The 26,055-nt window shown below is 38.9% G+C and overlaps 1 protein-coding gene across 1 annotated transcript in view; it reads right to left on the bottom strand.

The window, feature by feature from the left end:
* HCN1 (hyperpolarization activated cyclic nucleotide gated potassium channel 1) overlaps positions 1-24,856 on the bottom strand; it is a 191,075-nt gene extending 166,219 nt beyond the window's left edge. Inside the window, exons 1-2 of the mRNA XM_056513653.1 lie at positions 24,452-24,856; positions 785-1,208 (exon numbers count right to left, since the gene is read on the bottom strand). Coding sequence (XP_056369628.1) covers positions 785-1,208; positions 24,452-24,825 — 798 coding nt within the window. The 5' untranslated portion in view covers positions 24,826-24,856. The remainder of the gene's footprint in view (positions 1-784; positions 1,209-24,451) is intronic.
* Between the last annotated feature and the right edge of the window lie 1,199 nt (positions 24,857-26,055).

Genomic DNA, 26,055 nt, shown 5'->3' with positions numbered 1-26,055 from the left:
ACTTACTGCAAGAAAGGTTTAGAAAACAGCAGTTATTTTCCCTATAGCTTTAGCATTTCTGTTTAAAACACCTGATGATATACAGAACTACAGAAATGAGGACAGGCAAGAAGCAAAATGGTGGTGTGTGCCAATGCAGTGAACATTTCCTAACCATGAGTATGCCACAGTGGGGCATGCCATAATTTTCTGGAAAATTACTATGCCAAATTGACAGGCAGCATAACACCATGTCTGGAAACAGTGAAGTTGACAGTTTAGAAGACAGTGACTCCAAATTTGAACTGCCCACTTTTCGTAAAGGCCAGTATTTATGATATTCAGCCTATATACAGCCTTCAAACAGTGGGCATTCTAGGAAATCTACTCAATGGTAAGTGGTTTCAATTTCTTCTAAAATAGAAAAATGCAAACAAATTTAAGTTCTCTGTGACTACAAGAGTATTAATAAATTTAAGTGCTAATCATCAAACTCTAGCGCAGGTTTAGGTAGTTAAAATTTCTAGTATTCCTTTCTAGAGCCTTATTCTGATATTTTGAACATTTGATAACATCATTAGGAGTCCATCCATGTGAATTGTACCAAAGCCAAACATATTTTGGTCTCTGCCATTAGCAAAGAGAAGATGGTTACTCTGTACTAGCTGTTTCTGAAAAGACCTTGCCACTAGCACCTGTTTGTAATTACACCAGGTAGTGAGGAAAAGATGTATTACATTCTTGCTCTGGTGTAGCTCTTCTCCGAGATTGACTATGAATGTAGTTACAACCATACAAATCTTACCTCTTCCCACTGGTGTATGTATCTAATCAGTCTGGAAAGGCGCAATAAACGTAACAGGCTGAGGATTTTTGTAAATCTCACAATACGAAGCGCTCTTGCTGTCTTGTAAACCTCTGAATCCATTCCTTTTTCTACAATGAGAAAGATATAATCCACTGGTATTGATGAGATGAAGTCAACCACAAACCAGCTTTTTAAGTAATTCATCTTAATGATTTTAGGGTCCAGTATTATCTCAGAGCTGTCTTCATTTACAGTCCCAGTTCTAAAATTCATGATCAAGTCCAATAGAAAAACAGTGTCTGATGCCACATTGAAAATAATCCATGGTGTTGTTGTTTGCTCCGTGAAGAATGTGATTCCGACTGGTATGATGACAAGGTTTCCAACCATCATTATGAGCATGATTAAGTCCCAGTAAAACCTAGGAAAAAAGGAAGAAAGAGAATGGTGGATGTCATGCGGTAAAACATTACAAAACAAGTCTCTACCATTCCACCAACTTCACCACCAGATTTGTTATTCCTAAGGAAGTTCTTACTGCTTTAACTCATTCAGCATATTCGTGGTCAATGAAGACAATGTAATTAAAACACTTCATTATGTGCCTTCCTTCTCAAAAATATGCATGTAGAATAAAGTGCTATGGCTTATCACTCCATGGTCTATCACATACTGGCACGTGTGGCACTGATCAGATTTATCCACGCTCCTGGCAAAACATCTTTGTGCTTTTATATAGATAAAAATAATGTCTTGTGCCAATCAAAAGTGCTCTAGCAATGCAACAGTTTTCCAAAGATTTCTGTCCAAATGGAAAGCCAAATACCTAATAGATATATTAAATGTCAGTATCTCTTTTCAAATGTACTGATACCATTACAGTGCTGGAATAAAATTACAGGAAGAGGAAAAAAGCACCGAAGCAAAAAATAGAAACAATAATTAGATAACATAAAAACCTTCATCCACTTTTACAACCTTAATTGAACTTTCATGCATTTTTACAACCTCACAGTCTATCTTCTTTCAGAGCTAGCTAAGAAATGTTAGAAAAAATAGCTGCAATTTGCATTGTAATAGAGAGGGGTACTGCATTTCATCATTTTGCTCTGGAAGAATCTAAAGGCTCCCCTCTATCACTGTGGGAATACTAACTATGCTTGGTACAATGTGGTAGAGAGATGGCCTCCTACCTCTAGCATCTGTGATGGAAATGCTGAGTAAATGCACCCATTACATAGAATATCTATCCTGATGGAAAATTTCCAGGGGACAGCAGTATATACCAGATTTTAAGAAAATTATGATAAATTCTAAATGTTAAATAGTCAAAGAAACCTATTCTTATGCAGTAAAAACAAAAGAAATGGAACACAAGAAAGCCTGAACCCAATGCATAATCTCTTACTCTGTTCAAGAACATGATCTGGTCAACCAAAATGGATTTGGAGAGGTACAGAAACCAATCAGCAACAGTTGCCCACGAGCTCATCAGAGTTTCTCAAAGACTTGAGGCAGCAGTGGCTCCACAACAATCCCTGTGCTCTGTCCCTTTGTCACAGCAGGGTCGGTGCAGGGGACATGTCCTGGACACACCACCAGAACATCATTTCAGCGCTGCCTTCCAGGCCACTTCCATCACACTGACACCAGCCTCCTGACATGCAACACACCCTCATCTTGGCCAAGCTTCAGGGCAATCAGCAAAAATAATAGTTTATCTGGCCACAAAAAACATTTCGGAACCACCAGGCTAATTTTTGCTAGACTTGCACAGAGAGTATGGATTACATTAGATTTCAGAGACTGCTTCTGAAAGTTTTATTACCAAATCATCATAAAATTACCAAATTATCATAAATTACCAAATTATCATAAAATCATAGATTGGTTTGGGTTGAAAGGGACATCAGAGATCATCCACTTCCAACTCCTGTGCCATAGGCAGGGACATCTTCCACTAGACCAGGCCCCTCAGAGCTCTACCCAGCCTGGCCTTAAACACTTCCAGGGATGGGGCATCTCCACGGCTTTTCTGGGCAAACAGTTCAAGAGCCAAACCACCTTCACAGTAAAAATATTTTTGTAACATCTAATCTAAACCTCTTTCAGTCTGAAACCATTCTACCTTGTCCTGTCAATACATGCCCTTGAAAATATCCATCTTTCCTGTAGGCTCCCTTCAGGTACTAAAAGGACACAGTCAGGTCACACCAAAATCCTTCTTTCTCCAAACTGAACAATCACAAAGATAACACTTTAAAAATTCCCCTTTTTCCTGTCTACCTTGGAAGCAAATGCTTTTAAGTTTACAGAGTGATCATCAGAGATAATCAATTAATATCTGTAACTGTAGAACATGCTAAAGGAAAAACAGCATAGGATTGAGAACAGCATGAGAATTCCCAGTTTCAAAACTATTTATTCCAAGATACACCTGGAGAGATTAGATTTAACTATCATTTGAGAGAAGAGTGCAGTTGGCAATGTACCTCTAACTGGTACTCAGAAACTCCACGAAGTACACTATAAAATTATTCCCTGTGCACTACAATGTGATTTGTGTCTTATACATTTTCAGTCTTGCAATAAATGTGATAATAATAAATTTTAGCACTAACTGCTAAAAATGTTCTGTTTTATTCAGGCTGTATGTATTTTTGTGCAGCATATGATGGTATTTAGAAGATCTGGCAAAAATTTCCCAATTTCTCCTGTCTTTTTTAATTCCTGTAGTATTTCTCATTATGCTAGATTCCTTTTCAGTAATCTGGAATTTCTTTTCAGTAATGTGGAATTACCACAAGGAACCAATAAATTCATACATCTGTGATCTACACTGTGATCTACAAGTAAAACAAACACATTTAAAATGCTATCAACCAAAGTACTTCACAAAAGTGCACTGGGAGAATTAACATCTTCAAGGAATTCTTAAAGTTAGTAGAAAACAAATAGGGAACAATCACAAGAGGTGTCCTCGCATTTGCGGCTCAGACCTAAGCAATTCAGATTGACCTTTATATTTCTCTAGCACAGGGAGCAGTTATGCAACAAAGGCTAACCAAAGCCTCACAACAACCAGCCAACATAGGAGATAATACAGAACCAGGTGTTTTTAACCTACGGTAATCCGCGGTTTAAAGGATCATCGCATGCTGTGATTATGCAAAACACACTGGTGTTCCTGGTGCTGAATGTCAGCCAAAGTGGTAGCATCAGGGCTAAAATAATGTTGCCTGCTAAGGACTTCTGTATTTTAGCCCACAATATAATATAAGCGGATTAGTTGGTAAGAAAAACCCTTACTATTTTTCATTTAGAAACAAGTCAGACATTTTCTTTTAGGAAAATGTTTCCAAATGCCTTTCTGTTGGCCGTGTTTTATTTTATTTCAGGTGAGAAAACCTAGAGGCAATTGCCTGTATTGCCCTTCTTTGACCTGTGCAGGGAAAGTAATACAATGCGTTCCTTGCCCACAGTTCAGAACACCGCAAAATTCATCTAACACGACACAGTGCAATGAGCTGCCATTGACACACTCAGATAGCCCTCTGCTTCTAACTACTTTTAGGATTTTTTTCCTACTTCCCCTGTCCCAGTGAGGATGGTTACAAATCTACAATTTACAATCTCAAGAGTTCCACGTTTATGTAAGATATTATAGAACGTTGACGAAGAGCAAGGAAGAGGTAGGCTTATGACACAAAATTTTCAAGAATGAGGAAAAAGAGCAGGAGTCTAGGGGTAATGAGATCTTCCAAAGCCCAAAATGATAAGCAATAACTGACCTCAGCCCCACAGCAAACAGCTATAGAATTTATTGCTCAGCTTAAGCTAAATAAGTGAAGCTACTACTAGATGCCATAACAGAGGGTGCAGAGGTCATCACTGTACTGCACTGAACTATTCCTGAAGCTTTTTAAACGCTTCTAAGTGTCTCAGAGATACAATATTTTTACAATTTTTCTTTTCCTCTAAACAAAAATAAAGTCAGGTATTAAAGTATAAACCCCAATCTTGAGACACATTATTTCAAAATTTTAAAAAATTATTTTATACAGAAATCTTAAGACAACCTCATACTAATTACTACTTCGGAATTCTCAGAGTGGATTCATAGGCCTCTTTCGGTGATCTTTTCACTCATAATTTATTTACTATATTTTTTTATATTACAGTAATAACAGTGCTTTTCAGCTCTGAAATATTATGCTAAAATGTTGTTTTATTCACTGCCACAAGCTGTCCTGGACAGGATGAACAGCCTGTTTAAAATGAGTGCCTACCCAGGCAGCGAGAAAGAGTTACTTAGTATTAATTAATCACTGTTTGTATTAGGCTGAATAATGTAAGACACTATGAATTCTAACAGGCATTTTATTTTCCACCTTATATCCCCAACCCAGAGAAAAGTGATCCTTAAGGAAGGAAATTTCATCTCTGAGTTAATGCACTGCATAATTTGCTGTACATACAAATTCAGATTTGCTTGCTGTATTATTTCCTTTTTCTGCCCATCAACAGCAGAGTCTCAATTTCCTTGAATCAGCGTAGTTTGAGATATGATTACCCTTACAGTACACCCAGACTGAACTAGCAGAGGCTGCCAGTGGTCTCACAAACCACACAGCGGAGCACGCAGCATCTCTCAGGCATTGTGGTGGGAATGGGGGCTGCAGAGCAGCCAGGGCTTCACTGCAAATCAGTTAAGCTTTGCTTAAGTTTACATTTTCCCAGTTTCAAGAAAGATAGTAAAAATTCTGATCTTTAATTAAAAAGGAGCAAATCGTGTCAGTGAAACTTCAGGAAATTCAGTCTAGACACTGAAAACAAACACTCATCCACATTATAAACTAAAAGGCCGTTGAAAAAGATACAAGTCAGATTGCTTGTAAAATACATCTGAAGCAAAACCTGATGCATCACAGATTAGGTTTTCTGATCTCATATGCAGTATAATTTCACTCTACACATTCAGAGAATCAAGAGCCATAAAAAATTTCTCAAGCTTTCCTAGAAAACTTGTTTCTTCTTTAGCTAAACATTGTGATTGACTAGCATATGCTCAGTGAAATGAACACACTGACTTTCCTTTTTGTGCTTTTTTTTGGTTTTTTTAATCTCACCTTCAAACACAGCTTTATTTCCCTTGCTATCATAGATCACTGGCTCACCTAACAGAGCAATCAATGTCCTATATAAAACAGAACAATCTTAGCAGAAATAACAGTAATTTTAAATTTCATTGTACTGTATGCTAGTGAATACTAAATTTGGTATTATTCGTATTAGAATTTCATTCTCATAGGACATATTATCATTCTCTGGTTGTGCAACTCTATTGTTCTACTGAGAGGGAACAAGGATAGACATGCCTGAAAACATCTGAAAAATACAGATAATTACTGGGACGCATTGAAGGACAGGAGAAGGAAGAAGGGACTGTTTTCGTCAGAGAACTCAATTCTTTCAATTGCACAGGTTTTTTTACTATCTTAAAATGAGGATATCCCCTTCTGCCCATCTGTTTCTCTCTTACAAGTACACACATACACCTAGAGGAAACAAGCTTGTTCTGGGAAAAAAAAGCATGCAAAGTAAATACTAAATTCATTCTATTTTAGCAAGAAATATTGCATTCAACATCCTCCATAGAGCAAAATCTGTTTAAATGTTGCCAATCCATACTGGATTGCTTCGGTGATTTTGGGTCAGCAGCAATTTTTTTTGTTTTAAAATTTACAACCTTAGAATTCAGTGTAATCTATCTCTGTGATTAATACAAAGGCATTAAAATTACCAGTGAAGTGCCACTATTTTATGATGGCCTGTTTTTCATGAGCAAACAGGTCACTTCTACAGTTGTGTCATCCTCTGCATGGATAAAATTTTCCTCATCTGAATGTACTTCATTTCTCAAAGCTTTAGGAAGACAAAACTTTGGGGCTGGTATTTTGTTTTGTTTTTAAAGAATAAACTGCTCTCCTGAAATTGTCAATTTAGATTTTTTATGCTACTCTATTTCCACTTTGACAACTTTAAGCTTATATTAAGTAAACACAACTAAGGAAACTTGGCAATGCTGAAATAAAATCTCTTTTGTGGCTCACCTCCTTTGATTGAAAAGCACACGTCACAGTAGAATTCTAACAGTATATCCTACACATCCAGTGGTGATGCTGAAGGGCAGAGATATGATTAAGTGACACTTTCTCAGGTGAAAATTTCATCAACATTTCCTATTCTTTTTCACTTTAAAGCATATCACAATCTTAATGAACATTCATTGACTTAGCAAGGTAACCTGCTAGAGCAGCAGAAAGGCTTTCTCTGCCTGAGACTAGTCAGAGAGGCAGAGGCAGATGTTCTGAAAACTGTGTTTTCCTGGTTGAGCAGTGCTGGACTTGGGAATCTTCCAGCCTAATATTTTCATTCTGAGGGAGACTAAAAGAGATTAAAAAATAACCTAATAATGAAGTTTTAAGACCACCAGAAATCTTAATTTGATTTCAGAATAATACTGGAGTCCATTACTTCAAGGTTAGTCATATATACTTAAGGGATCCAATGTATGTCCCTTGCTGGGTTTTTTTTTTTTTAATATTGATACAATTTCCTACCTCAAAAAGATATTACTAAAGTTCTGAGTCTTCTTTTTATATAACCATAGAATGTATCTAACATTACAGACTTCCACAATTCCAAAAAGATTTAATGATTTTTATCTCTTTAAACCCACTTAGCAGTGGCAATTTGCAATTTGTTTCTCAGCTGTGATTATATGCACAAGGCAGATGATTAGATAAATGCATCTCTCAGGAGACCTGATCAGAGCCCAGTGAAGAGCAATTTACTACTTTCACAAGTCTTTGGTTACATAGTTTGGCCAGGTTTAAAGCTTGAGTGCTTTGAATACTAGAAAAGAAAATCGCAGTACTGACTATGGAAGGGGACTACAAAACTAATTAACTTACATTTTTATTTATTTATTTATTTATGCATGCATGCATGCATGCATGCATGCATGTATGTATGTGTGCATTTACATTTTCAATACATTTTCAACCAATATTTAGTCCAGCAGACATTTCATCAAAAGATAATTGGGTCTTGCTATGCGTTCAGCAGCTTCCATCTGAAGATTTCATAGTATTTTACATACAATAACAAATTCAGTCTCAGCTTTTTGAGAAACAAAGCTACAGTAAGGAGAAGTAAGGTTGCACTCACTGCATACAGGAGGAAAAGATAGAGAGGACAAAGAGAAATGTATATAATATGGCAATATTATTTAAAAATTAGACTCTTAGATTTAGCCAATAATCCCCTAATACAACTGACTGAATATCACTGATATTTGCAGTTGCTTTTCCTCCACAGAAACTTATTAAACAGCAGTAGAAAGAATTAAAGCCTGACTTCCACTTAACCTTGGGCAAGAACAATGCACCACTGTCGGTGGAGCTCTGATAGTGCTTTTGCTCTCCCTCATCTTCTCATAACTCCTGCTTCCTGAGAAACTTGATCTAGTGGGTTGCATCCCCACCATGGCAGGGGCATTGGAACATGAGCTGCAAGGACCCTTCCAACCCGTTCTATGATTCTAAGATTCTTCAGCCCCACTCCTCATTAAAAAAATCTGGGTAGTGCCCCTCTCCAGATAGCTACCCAATGGGAAAAAGGTGCTGATGAAGAGTCAGGGCCCACAAATCTGTTTTCTCATAGCAAACACTGATTCTGTCTTTGCTTATCTGATTGAATGGATATATTTCACATCATCAAGACTGCTTCTGCATCAACACATGTCACAGCACAAGCACAACAGCTTCCTCCAATCCACCCCCTCATTCAAGCTAGACCACTGCTCTGAGAATCAGGAAACATTTTGTGTAGGGTCTGTAACTGATTTCTTTCAGTTTATTTTATCAGCCCTTAAATCAAGTGAAAAATGCCACATATTGGTTATCTAAGTAAATGTCAGCAAATTTCTGTAGTGGATCACTGTAAAATACACATTCACGTTCTCAAATTAGAAATGACCACTTTAAAGGGATGAAAAAAATTTGAAAGAGACAGATCTAAAAATATTTCAGCTGCAAAATAATCTTGTATCTCATGTTGGAACATTTGCATTAATTAAAAATTTTGTAGTGACAGTAATTTTAAGAGTGCCATTTAGAAACATGACATTTAGGATGCCTCCATACTAAAAATTCAGAGGCTAAAATTGGAAGAAGCCTTCTGTAATTCTTCTCAACAAAGAATCAAATGAAAAGGAACGTAACTTCCCAACACCTTTCCAAAAATTAGAAAGCCAATCAGTATCACCTAGTATTTTCCTTTAATAGATTTTTTCCTAACCAATTCAATATCTCAGTTATCAGTATAATTTTTAAGTTTCTGCTGATCAGGGAAATTCTATTTTCTCTTCTTCAGAGAAAGAGATGACAGGGAAGACGTCACTCAGTAGCTATTGATAGATCTCAGGCACAGGGTTCACTGAGGAGACCAGACATGACCACCAAATGAGGTGGGACAATTAATTTTTTCAGTTTAATATCTCTGATTACAAAAAAACCAACCAACCAACCGACCAAATTAAAAAAAAAAACAAAAAACAACAAAAAACAACAACAACAAAAAAAAAAAAAAAAAAAAAAAAAAAAAAAAAAAAAACATCAAATAAACAAACAAACCAAGGCTAGGACCATCAACAGATTTGACATTTTGGCATATATACTACTACTAACAATTTTATTCTGAAAATCAGAGGTAAAACTGGCTTTGTGTGTAGATGAAAAATGATACAGTATGTTCAGAAGAGCAGCTTCAAAGTAGGACTTGGTGTATCATTTCTTGACAAAGTGCATTGAAGGCAATAATGGGCACTATTTTCAAACTGAAGGGAAAAAAGAGCCAGTCTTCAAATTTCATGAAGGGAAAAATTAGAGATGTGAAAAAGCATGAAAGAACTATAGATAGATATGAAACAAGCTGATGTACTCCCACATCATAAATGAAAACAAATATACATGACTGAATATTTACAGTCATTCTGTGCATCTACACAGATGTGCAAGATTCTAGTGCAAGACTGGGTAATCAAGTATATTGCATATATATATCAAGTTTAATTATTATTCCCTTTTACAACTATTTATAGCTGACTTTTGGCTACAAAGCCTATGCTTCCTTGAATATAAAAATAAGTACTGACTTCAACCCTTTCAATCAATGAAAATACACTTAAGAATAAGTAAGGTTTTTTATTATAATCCATTAATATCACAGTGCAGTAAATAATTTGCTTCAAATTGTAATAGATCTAAATTATATCTTTTAAAAATATATTAATAACTTGTTTGTTCTGAAAAGAGCATCTAAAATGACAAATCCATGTCCAAATCAAATTTAAATCATAATTTTACTAAATTTTATTTATACATTGATGAAAAAGATCCAAATATATTTCAGACAATTTTTAGGGAAGCAAAGGAAAAAGAAAGATCAGGTTCATGGCAGAGCAACATGGTAAGTAATTATTCATGCCACATGAATCCCCCTTTCAAAAAAACAACTTAATACCTAGAGCTTTCATCAAAACCTGTGAACATCCATTGGATTTCCCCATCTATCTGTAGGCAGCTGAGCCCAGGGTCTCCCACTCCTCAGCAAGTTCACTTTCCCCTTTCACTGTACCTCCTGAAGTGAGGTATGCTGCTGACATGTTCTCTCTCCCTAAACAAATATAAACCGGAGCATGAACAAAATCGTGTTCCCAAGGAAGGCAACGACGAGACAGGAGAGGCGTCCTCAGTCCTTTGTTCCACCGAAGCAGAACAACTCTGAGAGGTGATATTCTTATTGGAAGTGTCCATACCAGACTCTACTATACAGTCATGCACAGGTTCAAGTTCTCTCCAGCAGAGGAAAAAAAATATTCTGCAGTTTCAACACCTATGCTGAACGATTTTAATTCCTAAGCAGATAAAGGGGACATTTAGGTAGGCACTCAAATACACTGAAAATTGTAAGATTATGGAATTGTTATTTTAATAATTTTATTAACTGAATTAATCATATCAGTTTATCCAAAACATCAACTAATTGAAAATACAGTGTGCACAACATGTAAGAAATGAAAGGACTAATCTTTCACAAGCTTGATTATACCTTTCCCCATGTATATTTATTAACACGTTTTTACAGAGGGACGCACCCCACTTTTCTAATTACTAAGCTTGTATTCATATCTCTCTGCTAGCTATTTGCCTTCCACAGTATTTAAGCAGATACAATGTTAATTTTAACATTTCTTTGAAACTTCCCAATTTGCATACTGCACATCCCAGTGTTACCATCCTTTTGACAGCGTAGCGCTCTGCCTGCATTGCCAAAACAAATCAGCGCATTATGCAGCTAGACAGAGCAGTGATCAGATAGACCCAGTATTCACTTATTTAAAACAAAAAGGAAAACCCAGAAGAGCAAGCAAAGTAAAGGAAGAGCATACATTATGCTCAGAGATGCTCTAGTTACTGGCCTAAGTAACCAAGACCTTGCCAGCTCTGCCTCTGCTCCCCTCCTCGACTTTTCATGCTGCTCACCCTCTGAAGCTCCAGGAAGCTCCACGCAAGCTGGGCTGAGCAAAGCCTCATGTGCTGCTGCTGACAGCAGCTCAGCCAGGGGTGGGGGTTTACAATACAAACCAAATTTCTGGGGATGTAAAATCCATCTCTGACATTTATGAGCATTGGTCAGTGTAATGGAATGCAATTGCTGAATGGCTCTTCTGCAGTTTAATCCAATATAAGGAAATAAAGAGGGGTTTTATTTTTTTATGGCATTACTTCAGTTATTCTTAAAAAAGGAAACAAACAAATTCTTTCCAAAAAAGCCAAACCAGCATATGTCAACGTAATATTTGAATAGATTTTTGATTTAAAAAACAGGAGATAGCCCAGAATATCAAGGACCAGGAGATGACTTTACATGAATTGATGCTTTTTCCCCTTCTGGCACACCTTTGCCAGCAGTACAGGAGGTCATTTCCATTGCTCATTGCAATTGAAGATGTTGCAATTAAACATGAGGGTTTACTACATTTTATCACAGGTATATACGATAATGATACACATGACTGAGCTCCTAAAACCAGTATGTATTAAATTTACTAACTATGTGTAGAAAGTATTTATTGAATTGCAGCAGATTTTTCGCTTTAAATACATTTGTTAAGTATTTTGTTTTAATTTAGTCATAAGAACTTGATATTGTACCACTGGAAGGTACATTTTACCAAGACCTAGATTAATTTAAAATTCTGTTCTATTTTCATTGAGACAGACTCCATCTAAAGTGGAGTTGTTATACAAAATACATACACTACATAAAAGTTTTTTTTCCCTCCATGCTGCCTTTATTCATTTTTGGAAGAGAGCAAGTCACTTTAGGCATCAGAATAACATGCCAGTTTTTAAACTGAAAAATGAAAGATTGCTGAAGGTATTAAGATTTGAAAATTTATTCAAACTTAACTACAGGCTTTGTTATATGCCTCACCTATAAATATTTATCAGAAAAAAATATAAAAGGGAATTATTTAATAATTTGCTTCTCCCCTTTATACTTTGGTAGAGTGACTTTGGCAGGTGACTTTGAAGTCTCTTCATGCAAAAATTCTTTCTCCAATATTCAGATCTTCAAACAAAACAGTCTGTATTCCTTAACAATGGGCTGGTCCTGACATCAGACACCCACTGCAGGTTAGGGGTTGCACAGGGAAGTGTTTGGGCCCAAGTAAAGTTGCCTATAATTGTAGCCACTGATAAGCTGCTCTAAAATAAGCACTCAAAAAAACTTTGGTCAGGGACCCATGACCTGAACTATAAACAACCACAAAAATACCAAGGAAGCTCTTTACTTCCATGCTGATAGATGACTCTTGTTTTGACACAGCAAAACAAAATGAGTTGCCCTTTCTGTGGTGAATAAAACACCAGATGTTCATCTTTATCTTCCATCCATATTCTCCCAAAATGCAGTTGTCTAAATATAATAAATAGGTTTCTGCCTTTCAGCAAATGAAAACATTTTACTTTGGAGATCTCATAAGAGGTTTTAGCCACAAGCCAATATTCCTCAGAAAGACAAAATCTAATTTAGCCAAATATTTATGTTTCATTTTTTGGAGGACAGTGAGTTATGAACTAATCAAATGTGTTTAAACTAAAGATGTGTGATAATTAAAACTGCCAAATAGATATTAATAATTTATTGGTGAAGAACAGCAAGAAATTGAGAGAGAAAAAATTATTAATAGAGATTTTCCTCACAGTTTTAGAATATACATTCAACCGTAAATTGCAAATCAAAATATACGATACAACAAAAATAGAAGCTGAAACATACTTGCATTATTCTGACACACTAGCTCTGCAAAATGCACAGCACTGATGGGCAATGTTTTCTGAAAATCAGGTTTACCATTTTGGGCTCCTTACGACTGTAATTCTGAAAGAGTTCAGGCATGGAGTCCAGATGCTTACAAGTATCTAGGTCCTGAAATCCAAAGACAGATGGGCTCCCGACTTCCATCTCAGATCTTCATCTAACATCCTATAGATTTGCACACTGTGCAGAGCACTGGGTAAAACTGACACTTTCAAAGCCGTTCCAGAAATGGCAAAATTTGTACGGGAAATATGAAACCAAGTCAAATACCACGTTCCACTTGCTCATTTGCCAGTGGCACAAAATCAGCGTGCACATTCAACACAGACGAACTGCTACTCAGTGACACTTCAGGAACCACGAGTCAGCAGCCCCAGCAGGAACATCTGCCACCATTTGAGGCAGATTCATGGTACCTGCACTCCCAGGCTACAAAGCCAGCTCTCCTTCCCTGAAGGAAGCCTAGACTCTGTCGTGCTATGAGGAACAAGTGTGGGAGTGGAAGTTCACTGCAGCTCTCCCATCCCTTCCACAGAAAGATAAATTTGGTCTAGCTTGTGGAGAATGTAAAAGTTGGCTGCAGCTTAGAAATTACAGGAACAACCATAGTCACATCGAGCAGTGCTCATCCAGTCCTGGGGAATGAGGGGGATGGTGGCGGAAACTGCTGAATAACACTGACTGATTGTATAATACTGACAGAGTATTCCTCAGACCTGTCTTAATGAGAATCATCTCTTGGCAAAAGAAAATTGGCGTGCATGTGAATGACACTGTGCAACACACGGGCAGACTACAGAAAAATCTAACTCCCAGAAACAAGAATAGAGAACAGTTTAAAGCGGAACATGAAGTTTTAAACTCACAGTTAGTGCCTCTAAATAGCAATGTAAAACCACAGACATTTAATTGGATTCAGTCACAATTTATGTTGTACTTAATTCACATCTAGAGAAATAATATGTATATGAAATAATAAAATAATAAAATTATTACACACTGGATTTAATTATTTTCAACACAAAAACCTTGAAAGGATTTTTAGACTTCTTTTTCCATTACAGAGAGATGAGCCATCATAATAAATTCATTACATCAATAAATAAACAGTAAGAACATGTACAAATCCTACTGAACACCAAGCAATATATCACTGGATGTAATATTCTGTTCCAAATTTCAAAACCACATTTAATTTAGCAAAAACAAGTTATTTCATATAATACTGTCAGAATGCATGGAACTAAAAGTCTGTTTGGTCATGTGGGCACCTCATGCTTAGGTTACTCATCTCTCACTTTTCCCACACATTCAACATCTACTGCTTAATAAGCCATCAGATTTCAGACATTTTCAATTCTGACCCTTTTTAAACGCTCTGATAGATTGCCTACCATCTGGCAGTGCTTACTCTTGGTACCACACTCCCTTTGCATTACAAAACTGTGCTTCTGATAATTATATCTTTAATGTGGTAGATGTATGCAAGACTTGAATTCCCATGCTGGCAATACACAAGCTGAAGGGATAATTTCGGAGAAGTGCCTGTGTATCAGTGTATGGTAACAGTATGTTCAACTGCATCACGCAGCAATTATCAACAGAGAGCTGCTAACCTGTCCAAGTCAAGGGAAATGGAAAACATACATGAAGTTGTCTTTTTTAATTACTGCAAGGCATTTTACAAATTGCAAGAAGCTATGAAGAATATCTAAACTAACTTCTCCCTGCTAGTTTGAGCTAACAGCTCAGTAACCTCTAGCTAACAGACTGAGTAAAAATGGAAAACTACACAGCAGAACGAATAATTTTTTTCAAAAATCAGTGCATTATTTCCATTTATTTAAAGGAATGCATTATATCTTCAGAAAGAGATGTAGGAGGACAAAGATAAGGCAGAATGAGGGGGAAAAGGAAGTTGTTTCCAAAGCAATACTCTTTCAGAGATTATATCCACGTGCTCCTAGGAACTTTTGAATGCAAGTTCACTATAGCACGATTTCATTAACTAAAAATTTGACCATAATAAATGCTATAAATAAAAGAAAAAGCAAGATTCAGTACTTAGGCAGTTATCTAGATAAGAGTTTCCATGAACACTGGACACATAGCTCTGAAAAACAGCTCTTAAGAACACTTGGTAAAATGGGTATATGAGAAAAGTATCCAAGTCACGCCTGAAGTTTGAGGTATATGCTTGATTTATTTTGCTTCTTTTGTTTTGTTTGCAAGTTTCAACCTACCAGACTAATCCTGAGCTGGAAAAGCAATTCTTTTTGTTACCACCAGGCTTGTCTGGCACTAAACACAAGGTGAACCAGAGCAACAGACAAGCTTGGCTCTTACCTTCACTGAAAAATCAAGTGCAAACAAGCCCATACGCAGCTATCCCAAGGACCCTGTAGCCCTGGATGTGTTTGGGGAACCCAGAAGCTTGCAAGTGTCTACTGCCAGGCAGTAATAAGATTTTCAGGGAGTACCAGCACCTGATACAGGTTTCATAGCAATTTCTCTGCCAGATCTAAATAATATGTCCTCCTGGAATGAACAAGTAGACAGAAACCATTCAAGAGTCTGATGGAAAACTTCTCACTAGCTGTGTGAAAGCTTGCATTTTTATGGTTTTCTAGCCATGCTTTTATTCCATCTCCTGGGTAGAGCTGGATAGATCTTACTCTATGTATCTTATAAGAGTTCTGTGCATTTTCCACAGCTTTTTCCTAGAAAAAGATAGAACAATTATTTATTATTGGGGTCTCGTTATATATTACTCTAAATTTACTGCAATCCACATATTTGCATTAAAGTGAGATTTCATCACCGCACTGTCTATTGCTGTAGTCATGCCACGAAGAGAGGTGGTTCTTGGAGGATCTGATAAATTACTGGAAGATGTAATGGAACCAACTCAGGAAACATCAGTATTTCCACACCTTAGTTTTCAGATATGAGAGGACAAGAAAGCTGGAGGCAACCAGAGCACAATATGTATTTGATACTGTGAGGACACAATTTATTTCTGTGGGGCTTTTTATATACTGGAGCCTTAGTGCAAATGTGAGATTTGGTGATTTTCCTTCAGAATTGGATGAAAAAGAGTAGTATCATTAAAACCCCTCCCCAGTATTAAAAACATTTTTTAATGTATATTGGTTATTTTCAAGTCATTTTAAAAGAACAAACTCACCCAAAAAAAAATTAAAAAACAGAACCGACATAGTTTTGACTGTGAGCATAAAACAGCTGCTTTTTCAGTTGAAAACAAAATACCTTAATATCAATTTTTAATAGTATGACTTTTTAGAAACTTAATAGCATTAGCACACTAAATTCCAATAGTGTATCAAAATATTTATTAAATTACATGCTTAATTAGATAATATACACACACAAGCAACATCAAAGACAATTTAATAAAAACAAAATCCTATTCTGAGCTATATAATGTAACTTAAGTTTTGGGTACTTCACTAGCAAAAATGAGAATAGCTTTAGGGTTAGTTTTGGGTCTTTTCAGATATGCAATGGAAACAGTATGCAGCTCTTCTGTAATTAAATGAACATTTTCTAAACATAAGTTTATTCCAGACTTATTCCAGTTGCATCGTGCTACAAGGCAATAAGATTATTGAAAAATACCATGCAGCTTGCCTGGATCTGACTATCATCAGATTAAAAAATATTAGCAGAGATTTTACAGAAGCTAAATGACAGTGTCCTTGAGGTAGTACTGACATTGACACCAGCTGATACAGTTTTTGGTTATTAACATACCTTACTATGTGTCTAGAACAAGCTCGCCAATAATTAGAGCTGAATACACTATGATTTTTAAAATTAAATCATGCCTCTGGGAAAGAATCAGGAAATAGACAGCTAAAGGACTTTCAAGCAATTAACAAGAACTTTACTGTCAGGTTAAAAATTAAACATTGTAAAGTAGGTTAAAAGTTTCCTCTCTCAAAAAAATGTATATTGACATAGAAAACAGTTCTCAGGCTTGGTGTTGAGTGAAAGCAAATGTGAGAATAGATACTTCCTATTTATGATCAAATTAAGTAAATTTCATTTTTTCATATTTTACACTCATCTCTAAAAATATTTTTTTGCCTTTTAACTTCAAATTGAATCTCTCAAAAAAGCTGACGAAGTTTAATTAAATATTACAGTGCCACTGATCCTAGGTAGGCAGGCAGAAATGAAGCACTAAAGATTCATACTTTTTGGGTGTCCTCTGAATTTATACATCTCTATTTCTGCTACTCCAGGCTGAATAATCAGAAACTGAGCCACTCAAATTTTGATTTCATTATATAAATGCCCTCCCTATACACCTAAGAAAGCCTAAAGCAACTTATCAAACCCTATGCATCTTTCAATTAGCTGTTGTAGTCACCAAACACCCAATCAAATTATAAATCTAGACTTTTGTATATTACTTGATGCTTTTACACAGTATTCCAATTCACAGTTCCCTTCATAAACCCAAGTCTGAGAACCTAAGATAAAGAAAAAACTTTTACTGACTCAATTACAAGCATCACTTATTTTGACGTGCTAACAAATTTTAAAATGTTAAAATGCTAAAACAATTGGAATACCAGAATCAGTACATTTTCCCTCAGGCCCAAGCATGATGATGATCTTATGAAACCTAATTTTTATATCTTTATTAGATTTATATAAATAAATCTTTAAATCTTTATATAGATTTATTAAGCACTTTTTTCTCATTGCAGTCAAAACAAAAAAAATCAGAAAACTGAAGAAGAAGTCTCATGATACTGACTGTCCCAGGTTATATTTTAAAGATTCACATATAACATCCAGAAAATATCATCTTTTACTTAAATGTTACAGAATTATTTACAGGAATTCTGTAACATTTGAGGTTTATTTTTTTTTATTGCGTTTTTTTTCTAAACTTATCTCAAAATCATGACGAGCATATTTGCCTTTACATAGATTGTGTTGAACGGCAACATTGTAAAAGCAAGCATCTTGCAGAAAAAAATGTACTTTTCTATATATTCATAGGTGCTGCCAGTGTTCTTCAATATGACCCAAGTTAAATTAAAAGCAACTCAGGGAACTGAGGAACTGAGTTACATTTGTTCAGCTTTTTCTCTCCCAAAAACTTTATTCATTGTTCAAGTAAGTGACACGACAAGAATGTGAAAGAAAATGCAGTGAATAGACTGCTATTCCAGAACTAGAATGAAGATAATGAAAACTGGCAAATGTTCAACACGTAAGTGAGCTCAAACTATGCATTAGTATTCTACATACCCAGAGACAGAGGGATGTCTTAATAAAATGAATCACTTTGCCTGAACAAACAAGGGCATACGGCTTCCCACATGCCCTAGAGGTCTGGAAGGCGAGTGGCTGCTGCACCAGCCTTGGGTGGACTCCACTGCCTTGCTTTAGTAGCTCTTGAAGAAAATCTCTAAGCAGACAAGAGTACATGGCCCTCATGAGTCCAAAAGGACGAAATGCACCTCTCTATCCCTGTTTTCCCTTACACGCTCCTGCTTACAGCTGGTACAAAAGTCAGTAGCTAGCTTTAGTCAACTAGATTTCATAACAAATGAAAAAAACGTGATAACCAATTCTGTCACATCCAATCTGTGATAACCAATGATGAGACATTACTCAGTGCAAAAAATAATAGGAAATGGAGGTGAAAAACAACCTAATGCATTTCTGGCCTATATTTCACGTCAGAACATTTCCAATAGAATATTCTGTTGCTTATTTTTGGTCCTGCCTCCTAAGCATCTAATTTAGATATTTGTTGCTGCAATTTCACTCCATTACTTCAATGTAATTTCCTTCCTCTTCATAGCATCCATTTATGCATTTGAGGACCATTACTGTATTTCTCTTCAGCCTGCCTTTATGAGAGTTGCACTTTACCTCGGTAACTATTGTGCAGCTTAATATACAACTTGATGTCAGAGAGAATTGTCAAACATTTTAAATGCATTATTTAGATTAATGCTACAATTCTGTAATTTTATTTTTTTAGGGCATTTACAGAAGGGCAAAAATTGTTGGAATGCAGCAAATAAAAACCCAAACGCTATTAACAATCTTTTTAAAACTTATGGTTCTCAATGTTTAGCCAAATGTAAGGACTGGACATCTAGCAACAGGAATAGTTTATCAGTACAGTTTTTATCAAGTAGAACTAAAAATTATGGTCACAACAATAGTATTTGAAAATTATATATGAAAGATATTTTCAGCTGAATATATGCTTCATTCATAAAAACATAATTTTTTTTAGTAATTGCTTGCACAAGGAATGTAAAGTATATAGTACAAATCCAGGATTACGATTTTATTAGTGAATTTAGAAGTGCCAATTATGTAATAGAATCTCAAGACAAATCCTATGCAACAATAAATTACTACTTTGAGAATACAAAACTATGGCCATTTCATATTCCTACACTATCAGTGACATAATGTATCCATTAAAACCCATGAAATTTGTATCTGAGCTATTTAATATAGACCAATATAAACATGAGTTATATTTCACTTTGAATACATATACCTCTATCAATTACATTTAAGTATAATACAATACATTTTGTCTTCATTGCATGTAGCATTATCTTCCAACTCTAATGGTCTATATAAACCTAAGTATGTAACAGCTCACAAAAATATAAATCTCATTAGCTTCAAGAGAGACATTAAAAACATGTGACAAAAGAGAAGCACAAAGTGCTTATCCTAAGCTTCTTAAGACACAACTTAAGATAGGTATGACACATAGAGTGAAGACTGGTCCCAAAAAGCAGGTTTTAAACCAAAGCATGTATAAATTTCAGAATGTGATTGTGAGCCACATATACAACATGCACTGTCTATGATGTTAGGGCCAACGCTGGCAATCAAAGATAGGTCCAAAAGACAGATGAAAATTTTAAAAAAATCGATTCATAATGCAAATATAAGTCCAAATGTTTGTTTTTTTTAAAGTATGACTTAAAAACCATGAGGCACACTAAACCATGGCAATTGTGACTTGTTTGGCACACTTACCTGAAAATTGAAGCTGTACGTGTATATGACAACATGGTTGGATTGCATAAAACTGTGCAATATAACAGAATGGTTTTTAACAATAGAGGCAAATTCTTCTGTAACTACCCAGATGTACACATGCAAATATTATGTCTTTCACTCTGATTAAAACTCATTGAAATCTGACAATAAATTAGTTAGAAGGTATTATCAATAGGGCCTTCAATGATTTCTAAAGGTTTCTATGATCTATCTCAAATATTCACATGATGCCTTAAATATGTATACAAAAAGGTTTTGAAACTGGAACGGCACACAAGCTAAAAAAACGACTGGCAAATCTTTACTATTCATTACACTCTTAAATTTTCTGTTCCAATTTTGGAAATAATTCTGCTTTCACTTTACTGTTATCATTAAAATAAGGCTTTGAGTTTCTTGAATAAATGAGAAGCTACCCAGAGAGATAAAACGTCAACTTTTTTTCCTAGTGTTGCCAATTACTTTATACTTTGTATTATTTACACAGGGGAAAAAGATCCTCGGCACTGCATCTCTTTACCTGCTACTCTGACAGAGAGCACTACATCACAGTCTTATTTCATCTAGAAGCCAGCTAAAATTTTTGTCCCCACTTCCAGACAAAGGCAGTTCCTGAGCATCAAGCTGACTGTAACCATCAGAGTGTGAAGGCTACATTTACACATACATGTATTATTTCCACTCAGTCTGTCTCATACACTGCTATTTCTAGTCAAAAAGATGCCACTCCGGTAGCAACTCTTTTCTTTATAGACTGCTGACTACAGATGCCCTAGCCAATGTGGATAAACCCAAAATTTCCTTGACAGAGTGAGTTTCTCTGTGTGGGTGAAGGAAGGGAGATGCTACAGGGCTAGATGAGCAGCCCAGGTATGTGCAAGCCAGCCCTCTGAACTTTAAAGAATCTCCTTTACATGCCAAAGAACATGGAATAATTAATCATCTAAAAATCAGTCATGTACATTTACATCAATACCAGAAGGCTGTAACATATAAAAGTCAACAAAAGCCCATGTCCACCACAACTCTCCTATAAAATAAATGAAATGTGTGTAGCAGCAGCACAACCATGTGCAGTTGCTCCCATATCCTGTCAGCTTTGTCTTGCTCTCATCCAGTGTCTGGGAGGCCACAGGGCTGGACCAGTGATGCTCTCCTGAAGGCTCATTCCTCCACATATGAGAATGGACAGCTGGAGGCACTCAGTATCTCACAGAACCCACACAGGACTTCAGCAAACTCTCACTGATAAATTCACTTTTGTGACTCATGCAATTACATAGAATTGTTGTCCAGCTTTAGAGATACAATAACCACAGATGCAAAGTGATAAACAGAGGACTTGTGCTGGGTTTGATGTGCATTAGGTGCTCGGTTTATATAACAGCTTCCAAATTACACATTAACCTCAGAAGACTGGGAAAAGACAACCAGGATCAAAATGGTGCCCTTGTGGAAAAATTATGTAATGCTTATTGAATGTAATCCTCCAAGGGTATATCTGCCTGACGAAAAGACAGTTCTTCTGTGAAACACATACAGGATGGAGAGCTATAAAACTAAAGACCAAGCCCACAAGGCTGAAAGTAACTACAGAGCACTGAGTTTAGAGACAGCTTCCACTCCTTGCTCATACCAAAACAAGGGGCTGGTGGGCACCAGGATGCTGCCCACTCCTCCAAATATCACAACAAAATACTGCTTGGTGTAAATACTGTTTGACAAAAAAAAAAAAAGTGAGAATGAGATCTAGAAATATAATGAAACACATCAAACCATCTCAGGAAATGCATACAAGCATGCAGAACTAGGAAAAGAATAAAATAGTCTTCAGAAGCCTATACCAAAATTTTCCCACACTTTACATGGTTAACCCAATATTTTCTTAAGTGTGTCTACATTTAAAGCTATTTTCATATGTGCCACAAATATCCTAATAAGAGCTGCATTTAAAAACGCATTATACGTCTTCCCGTTCGGATACCATAAAATACTTAGCTTTTTACTTTTGTCTTGTTCTTTTGGTAGAAAATTTAGTTCTTTTCTCTGATGCTATCAATATCGACACAGCAGCATAGGAATACCTGAGTCCCTTTGGATGCTATAAGGCTTGTCTGCACACAAACATTACATTGTTACAAATAACATCCAAAAATAAATCAAGATATTTATTCCTTACATCCTTAAACATGAATTCATTCTGGTACAGTGACACTCTTAGATGGCACTGAAAGGTGCTGTAGTAATTCCCAAATAAGGTGAATATACTGTATAGTACAACTTCTTCACACATTTTGCACTGCCACCCAAAAAGCGTTGCACTACACAGCTGCAATTGTTTTGGGAGAAACAACATGCACATTCCATATTTCTCACTGAAACAGTCCTACTGGCTAGAAAACTGGGTCTGGAGCAGGCCACACCATCCCAATACTAATGAAAGACTATGAATTTTATTTAAAAACCAAACACTTACTCTAATAAAATGAAAACTTTCCAAAACCACCAGAAATTAACAATTAATTTAAGAATGTGCAGACAATAGGCTTGAAAAGGATGCAGTGTTGTTCACTCTTATTGGAAAAAAAAAGGGAAACTTCCTATGATCTCTAAACCTCACTCAAAGAATTAAGACACAATTAGAAGATATTTCTGTAATGAAACAGAATGAATATGCTTATCACCTATTTCACAGAAGAGGTTAAAAAGTTACATGCTTGCAAAATACGACAAATAAGCTCCTATCGCCCAAAACATTGTTTGGGTGTGCACCTCACTCAGAAACCAAGCTTAAAACAGAACAAGGAAAATTATTCACCAGAACAACCTCATTCATTTCAACAGAATCCTCGCGTGAATAAAGTTACTCATGCACACACACAGATAAGGAAGAGGCTGTCAGACCCCCTATGCATGCTACTACAGCACCAGATGTGACTTGCTCATCCCTCCCTAGCTGGTAGAAAGGGAGTGGGTAGGTGCTTGGCTCTGTCTCCCCTCTTAATGCACCTGCTAATGCAGCTGAGCTGACATGCAAGGAGGGAAAATACTCCAGGAAAAGAACGAGCGCAGTTTGCTGAGTTCAGGGAACCAGGAAGAAAAGCAGGGATTTGAAGCACGACTTCAAGTCATAAGTGAGTGCTGCCATGCTCCTCCAGTGCTGTAAGCTGTACTGCTCTCAGGCTCAGCTGCAAGGTGCTAGCACAGCTCACTGTGAAACACCTCACCGAACAGTCCCGAAGAAACTTGGACTTTGTATTTTCTCCTGTTCTCACTGAAAGAATGTTCTGTTTAATCAATTTTTTTTCTTTGAGGGTCTGGATTTTCTTTTTTTAAACACAGTCTCCAGTGCAATTCACTTATCATATAGATGTAGGTTGTTCAATTCAAGCTGTTGATTAAATACACTTAACGACATCAATAGTTCTCAGAAAATATCATAGAGAGTGTTACATTTATAAAGGCATACAGCCAGCTGGCACGGAGTTTGGATGGAAATAATCTTACACTTTAAATGTAATTTTAAAGGGAACTATAACTTCTTGGGCATTTATTTGCACTGCTTTCTGTATGAATATTCCGATCCAGCACCCATGCAGCTTACTGTGAAAGCAATGCTAATCTGCCATCACTTTTACCTGTCTCCCTATGAAAACATAGTTTTCCACACCTTTATCACCTGGATAAACTTATTTTACTGTAACTCTGACAGAGACGCACTTCCTTCTCGCAGCCCCTGGAACAAGTGTTCACACCGGGTGCTCGGGGAAGGGCAGGCGTGTGCAGACATGGGGATTTTAGTGATGCTGATGCAGCTGTGCAGCCCCGGGCGAGCTGCCATCCCCCCGGGGCGGAGCGGTGCCCGGCGCAGGCAGACCGGGACGGCGGGATGGAGAGCCCAGAGCTCAGCACCGCGGGCCGCGGGCGGCGCGGGGCCTGCGGGGCCGTCCCGGGGCCTGCGGGGCCGTCCCGGGGCCTGCGGGGCCGTCCCGGCTGCAGCACGCTGGAGAGCGCCGGGCCGAGCCGCGCCAGCCCCGGCCCCGCCGCCCGCTCCGAAGTTTGCCCGGGCGAGGTGCGAGGCGCCGGGGCCACCCCTCTCCCGCCCGCCGCGAGCCCCGCGCTAACCTGAAGTCGCTGTAGGGGTGGATGATCCAGAACCCCGCAGTTTTAACCCTTTCTTGCTCCTTCTCCACCGCCTTCTGGCTGCCGAACATGCGGAGGGAGAATTTGTTGACCCCCGGCTGCAGCATGGAGGTGAACTGCCGCTGCATGAAGCCGTACTGCCGGCGGGGTCCCTCGGCATCCTCGAAGCCCACCACGGGCTCCTCGCCCCCGCCGCCGTCCACTTTGAAGCACACCGAGTTGCCATGCTCCTTCACGCCGCCGCTGCCGGGGCTGCTCTGGGCTTTCTCCGCCGAGGCCGCCGGCTTGGCTGGGAACGAGTTAGCGCTGCCATCGTCCCGGCTGCCGGCGGAGGAGCTGCGCTTCCCAGCCTCCATGCTGCGGGGCGGGCGCACCCCAGCCGCGGGAGAGCGCGGGGAAGCCTCGCCGCCGCCGGTGCCCTTCAGCGGCGCGGCTGGGCTGTGCCGCCCTGGGCTGGGCTGGGCTGGGCTGGGCTGGGCTGGGCAAGGCTGGGCAGGGCTGGGCTGGGCTGGGCTGGGCTCCGCGCCGCCGCGCCGCCCGGATCAGCAGCGCCGCCGGCTCGGAGCGCGCTCCGCGCAGGGCGGGCACCGCCGCCCCTCGGCCGCCCCCTGCCGGCGGCCCCGCGCCCCGACAGCGGGCGCAGAGTCCTTGAGAGAGCCCGGAGCGAGCGGGGGGGCGAGCGGGACACGGACAGGGACAGGGGATAAGGGCCAGGGACAGGGGATAGGGACAGGGACAGGGACAGGGGATAAGGGACAGGGACGGGGACAGGAACAGGGGATAAAGGCCAGGGACAGGGGATCAGGGACAGGGACAGAGACAGGGACAGGGACAGGGGATAAGGGACAGGGACGGGGACAGGAACAGGGGATAAGGGCCAGGGACAGGGGATCAGGGACAGGGACAGAGACAGGGACAGGGGATAAGGGACAGGGACAGAGACAGGGACAGGGAGGGGGACAGAGATAGGGACAGGGGACAGGGGACAGGGGACAGGGGAGGGTGACAGGGGACAGGGATAGGGACAGGGGACAGGGACAGGGGACAGGGGAGGGTGACAGGGGACAGGGACTGGGACTGGGACTGGGATCAGGGAGGGACAGCGACCGGGGACAGGGGAGGGTGACAGGGGATCAGGGATCAGGGACAGGGACAGGGGACAGGGGAGGGTGACAGGGGACAGGGAATGGGGGTCAGGGGTCCCCCGAGCGCCGGCACCGCGCCTCCGCAGGCGCACAGGAACACGCCTGGGTGGATGTTTCACCCTGGGCAAAGCAAGGGGCACTGCGTGGGGTGGTAGCGTGGCTGTACAGCCCGAGCGAGAAACTGGCTTGGAGTGATGCAGTGGGGCGTTTCCACGGGAAAACGGTCCCTTGGGAAGCCTCTGTTGCTCCTCGTGGAGCAGGCGAACTTGGGGAGAACAGGAGGCCGGAGTCTGCCTGGCCATGGGGTCGAGGGGCGGCACTGGAAGTCGCGGAGGAGTTTCGAGTTCATCCTGCTCCAGCGCAGTGTGTGCGCGGACAGGGGAACATCGGCGGAGTGTGAGCGAGCTGGGAAGGCGAGCTGCTGGGGGGCGTTCGTTTGCA

Source organism: Oenanthe melanoleuca, chromosome Z, assembly GCF_029582105.1.
Source record: "Oenanthe melanoleuca isolate GR-GAL-2019-014 chromosome Z, OMel1.0, whole genome shotgun sequence".
Lineage (NCBI taxonomy): Eukaryota > Metazoa > Chordata > Aves > Passeriformes > Muscicapidae > Oenanthe > Oenanthe melanoleuca.
This window is presented reverse-complemented; position numbering and strand designations above follow the sequence as displayed.